Here is a 5,792-nt window from a genome sequence, read left to right on the forward strand (position 1 = left end):
AGTCACAACAGTGTTATTCTTATTATTTACACATTTATGAGCAGAACCTCTGCCCCTTAACCTTCCATTTGTCAATAAAACACAAGCTATAACAGGCAGATACAGCTACAGTCAAAATTCATTAAAAAACTATTAATATTCCAAGTCTTCCAAGGCAAAACAATTGATTTAAGAGAGGAATAGACACGATTGCCATCTGCCGTAAAGCTGAGTCTGTTCGTGCATATTCAAAACATGCCGCTGGCTTGTTTGTAATGCTTTTATACTGCTTGTTTATGGTTATTTCCTGCAATACATACCTGTGACTACATACTGTGATTTGTCTGTTATGTGTTTTATATTGTTCAGAAGTTAAATTTAGGGTAGGGGTGGGTTTAGGTGCTCCAATGAAAGTATAAATATATAAAATTATTTATATTTTTTACAAATGCATGTAAACCATTAAATTAAGGCAGACAACTGAAATCAATAGAGGACCCTGCACGTCCAAAAGTGACGTTAAAGCAGTACCTTGAGTGTCAAAAAGCAACGCCAAAGGGTCCTGACCAGGCGTCAATGGGTGCTTCTCATTTCTTATCTGTGCATCCTTGTTTATTTTCTTTGCTTCCTTTCACCACATCTTAGCTCCACCCCTTCAGGATGAGAGGAAACCACGCAAAGGAAAAGACGCAAAGACGGAGGAATCAAAGGATGAACATTGGAATATTCTTGACCACTCAAGCATCACTTTAAAGCGCCATCAGCTGCACTAAAGGGATCTGCCCATATGTTTTTAAAGTTCATTATTTAAGGTATTCATAATAAATTAAAAGCGGTGTTTAGAACGACGTTAACCCGGGGTTAAGCACAATGTGAAAAGCCTTTCTGGTTACCCACATTCTTTGAAATATCTTCTTTTGTGTTCAACATAAGATAGAATTTGAAACAACCTGAGCGTGAGTTAATGAAGACAGAATTTTCATTTGTTGGTGAACTATGCCTTTAAATGTCAGAAGTCATGTATACACTTTATACATGTGACCAGTGGGTTTTTTTTTTTTACTGGTGCAGTCAGCAGTAAGAAGACAAGTGTTGATAACCAAGACCACAAAAAAGTTTACACTGTATTTACTTTAAGTTGCAGAATTTGCAAACCTCACATAAACGAATAAAAAATTAAACAGCTTATATAACATTAAGGTTGATCATTGTTCTGTTTAATGAAGGATTTTATTTCTTTTAAAAGCTTTACATTTACCCCTTTTGTTTATAAAACAATCCTGTTATCACTCTTGTAATTTCATTATTTAAGATAATTAACATTTTTATTGCAAGCATATAAAAGAGAATATATATAGAGAGAGAGAGAGAGAGAGAGTAGAACAGAGTGTGTTTTCAAGTGTGCTTTTATATAATTTCTACATGTAATTAAAAATACAATATTTATAACTATTCAGTTTCTCCGTACACAGCTTACAGAGTTAAACTGTTAAACTTGATAAAAAGAAGACAAAGCAGAAAAATTAGGTGATTGCTAACTTTTTATGACAGTACAAAGCATCATTGCTGATTTACTTTAAAAAATACATGTGAAGATTGCTTTTTATTCAGAATTAATCAAACAGCCATATGTTATAACAGTACAACTTTATAACAACTTTACAACTGTATGAACTTTCAGTTGAGAAAACACAATAAATAAAAAATTTAAATTTTGGTCCTGTCTTGAACTAATTTTGCATCAGCACCACAGTTCAGGTAACTTATCTTTCCAGAGCTTTTCAAAGTGAACACAGTGTCACACCAGGCACCTTTCTGACCTTTCGTCTTAACAGCAGTAACTTTAAACTTTTCATATGGAGGAATCAGCACCTCTAGCTGGTCAGGATATTTTGAGTATTTAATGACAGAAATACCTTCACAAGTTTCAATTTCAAAACAAGATCTAGGTCCGAAACCACTTGCTACTGCTTGATCAAAAGAGGAGGATGTAAATGAGCCAAAACGAACCTCTTGGTTCAGAACATCCTTATCGAATTCAACTGCGGTACCGCGATACGTTGAATAGCATTTATTTTGTGTTTTCTTCAGAATCTGTGTCGCATCTGTCAACAGAAAGTGAAGTGAATACCATGTGAATGTCTTGTCTTTGTATTTTTGTCTCTCACTACGAACAGCGGTATTGAAGTTACGATATACGTCAGAATTGTTGTTTGTGTACACATAAATGGCGACTGAATGAATCTGTTTCAAATTATCCTCTGGATTCTTGGCTTTATTTTCACCGTCGTGCCAAGTTTTATTAAATTCAGCTGAGTTGCTGATTTCCATCTTCAGATATTTTGTTTTCACCAAGTCTGCTATTTTTTCTGTACAGCCCTTATATTGGTCGTCAACCGAATTTGGTGCCATATCCAATGGAATTAGCTTTCTTGCACCAACAGCAGCTTTGTGATCCTGCAGTAACAGGAATCATAATGTTCAATCATCAGTATTCATGTCTGTAATATTCATACTTAAACACAAACTTACCTGTCCTAGAACAGCTACAATGAGAAGAAGAGCTTCAATGATCAGCAACATCTTGATTCAGTCAAATCCTGTGAAAAACAGATACTGAAAGACAACCAGAAACACAAAATGTCCAATTAAACCTGTGATGTTCACTGATGGAAGCATTATATCGACTTTTACTTACCTGAGAATACTATTGCCTCTTTTTGTCAGATTCTGTGTTTCAATATTTTTCTGGAGATCAGGAGCAACATTAAGATTAGAAGATCAGCAGGAAAGTCACCTTTAGACGACTACGACTCTTCAACCCAAGAAATGGGAAGTTGCTGTTTTATATCACTGATAACGTGTGCGTGTGTTGTGGGATATAACAGCTGAAGTGTGATCCGGATGTGTTAAACATAATCTGTTGAGCTCATCATAAAGCAGCACTTGTGAAGGTCTAAGTGTGGTTTCACACTGGATAAACTTTTCACAAAAAGCTTTACACGCTTCAGGCTTTTACTCCAGATCAGTTGTATTTTGAGCTATTCTGACTCTATTAATAAATACAGATGCAATACAAATTCTGAGTTGAAATTATTGTGGATTCAGTTTAGTTTGCATCATCATTTCTTGATCTCATCTAGAGAGGAGTTTAATCAGTTTTGAATGATATTGAATAAACTACGTCAAAAGCTAGGGTATTAAAATTTATAATGAATTATAATGAATCAAACAAAGATTTTAACCAGTGGGTGCTGCTGTAACCACATGACACAAGTAGAGTTTATTTTACAGGGCTTTATGTCAGTTTTAAACACTTTTTATTAAAAAAAGAACGATTTTCACTATTTCTATTTACTGTATATCTGTTCAGCAAAGTGTTATACTTCATTAACACGTCAATAATGTATAGTAGGGAAAATTTTAAAGGATAAAGAAAATTAAAGTCTATTTAAAGGGGTAAGAATTTCATTCACCCTGTCTTTAACATGATGAATAGCTTGTTCACCTTTTATCGCTGCAATGTAGAGAAATGTGCAGGGTTCAGATTAAAAAAAAAAAAAAAAAAAAAAAAAAACACTGTTTCAACTACTCGCAATACAATGTATTTTTTTTTTTTCTCATTTATACAATGATAATGTATTTATGATTCATGTCTGTATTCATGTCTGTAATACTTCTATTACAACACAAGTTTACCTGTAATAGAGCAGCTAAAATGAGAAGAGGAGTTTTAATGAGCGGCATCTTCAGTAAAATCCCTCAGATGAGCTCGTAGATCTAGTGAAGCACATATGAACAAAGACAAGAAACACAACACCGGTTTTAAATGTGTGTATCTGGTACTTTCTGCTGGATAGCAAGGTCATATGAAAAATCACTTAAACCTGTGATGTTCACTCATATACTGACCTTTTACTTTACCCTCATATTTACCCGAGAATACTGCTCCTTTTGTCAGATTCTGCCCTTTGATTTTGTTATTCCTCAGGATTTCAGGAGCTAAGACGAGAGGAGAAAATCAGCGAAGTCAGACAACAAAACAAACGATCAGGAAGTTGGCTTGCTCATACTTTTAATTTGTTTAATGCTTTTGTTCTGGGTGTGTATAACAAATGACGTACTATTACATGACGCGGTAGTATTTCTTGTTGTGTTTGAGCAGGTGGTTTCAAGTATTAGCCTAAGCAAGTGTAAATTAAATCTTTTGCAATCTATTAAAAAAAAATGAATAAGAAAATAAAACAATGTAAAAGTTTTTACTTAATACAGTAGGTCAATGAAATTCTGTTTCAAAACAATTGAAATGATTGACAAGGATTACGTCATCCACCAGTATCTTCCGGTTGTGCGCCGCTGCCTTAAGCTAACAAAACCTGCTTGGCTGGTAGCTTTGAGATAGCAAAGAAACATTATTGCAATGTCTAGTTGTAAATGAATGTCAGTGTCACTCTTCAATCAGTTATGAAAGCTGAATCAGTATGGTTTTTGCGCAGTCAACCTGAACTTCTATAACTTTGTTTTCACGTGTTGCTGCTTGATTTCACTTGTATGCAGGTTTGTATTTTCTTGTGTGTTTTTTTTTATGAGGGTATTTGGCCAGTAGGTGGTGCTGTAACCAACCAGCACAAATACTCAGTCAGATCTTCATGTCAGTTCATCAAGAGATGCAATCATATGACATGACCTCAATTCCTATTAGGTCCACATTATTCATTAATTCGCTGTGTTACATGGATTGTTATTGCCTGAAGATCATCTGGCTCAAATTTCTAGGAAAAGTATAAAAAGTATGTTTCTGACATGATTTAAAAGCTGATTGTAAAGCGTTTATATAAAAATTCATTAGTTAAAACTGAACTGAAATTAGGGTGGCGCTATAGGGTTTGAGAGACCGACGTCAAATTTAGTCAGACACACACACACACACACATGTCTGGTTTATTATCTTTGTGGGGACTCTCCATAGGCGCAATGGTTTGTATACTGTCCACACTGTATTTTCTATCCCCTTACCCTAACCCTACCCCTAAACCTAACCCTTACAGAAAACTTTCTGCATTTTTTTACTTTCTCAAAAAATCTCATTCTGTATGATTTATAAGTTTTTGATTACCCATTTGGGGACCACATTTGACGGTCCCCACAATGTCAAAAATTTCAGGTTTTACTATCCTTGTGGGGACATTTGGTCCCCACAATGTAGCAAAAACAAGTACACACACACACACACACACAGATTTGTTCAAAAACACTAATTTGTTTACAAATGAAACATTAATTTAAAGCTGAAGTTGGGCTTCAGAGTATGTGACATTTAGTTCATTTTTGACCACTATACTGTGTTTTACACACCACACCATGACATTTCTCCAGTTTGGAGGTTTTACTATTGATAATATATGTGACCGTGAACCACAAAACCATTCATAAGGGTCAGTTTGAAAATTGAGATGTATGCATCATCTGAAAGCTGAATAAATAACCTGTCCATTGATTTATAGTTTGTTAGGATTGGACAATATTTGGCTGAGATACAACTATTTGACAGTCTGGAATCTGAGGGTGCAAAAAAAAAAAAAAAAAAAAATGCAATGCATATTACTAGTTAAAAATTAAGTTTTGATGTATTTACGGTAGGAAATTTACAAAACATCTTAATTGAACATGATCTTTACATAGTATCCTAATGATTTTTGGCATAAAAGAAAAATCAATCATTTTGAAAGATACAATGTATTGTTGGCTACTGCTACAAATATACCTGTGCTACTTAAGACTGGTTTTGTGGTCCAGGGTCACATATGGAGTTG

General features: G+C 34.5%; 1 protein-coding gene across 3 annotated transcripts; it reads right to left on the bottom strand.

The window, feature by feature from the left end:
* Nucleotides 1-1,163: 1,163 nt before the first annotated feature.
* LOC127157534 (ecto-ADP-ribosyltransferase 5) lies at nt 1,164-4,042 on the bottom strand. Of its 3 annotated transcripts, XM_051100767.1 has the most exons (5): nt 3,892-4,042; nt 3,679-3,759; nt 2,678-2,741; nt 2,512-2,595; nt 1,165-2,436 (listed from the first exon to the last, which is right to left on the bottom strand). In XM_051100767.1, exons 4-5 carry the CDS (start codon nt 2,560-2,562, stop codon nt 1,687-1,689), a joined length of 801 nt encoding a protein of 266 aa, XP_050956724.1. In that variant the 5' UTR covers nt 2,563-2,595; nt 2,678-2,741; nt 3,679-3,759; nt 3,892-4,042; the 3' UTR covers nt 1,165-1,686. The 3 variants fall into 3 exon arrangements, with proteins under 3 accessions (XP_050956725.1, XP_050956726.1, XP_050956724.1); XM_051100768.1 differs by lacking the exon at nt 2,678-2,741 and having other exon boundaries at nt 1,164-2,436; XM_051100769.1 differs by lacking the exons at nt 3,679-3,759; nt 3,892-4,042 and having other exon boundaries at nt 1,164-2,436; nt 2,512-2,579; nt 2,678-3,178.
* Between the last annotated feature and the right edge of the window lie 1,750 nt (nt 4,043-5,792).

This window comes from Labeo rohita, unplaced genomic scaffold (genome assembly GCF_022985175.1).
Source record: "Labeo rohita strain BAU-BD-2019 unplaced genomic scaffold, IGBB_LRoh.1.0 scaffold_1100, whole genome shotgun sequence".
Lineage (NCBI taxonomy): Eukaryota > Metazoa > Chordata > Actinopteri > Cypriniformes > Cyprinidae > Labeo > Labeo rohita.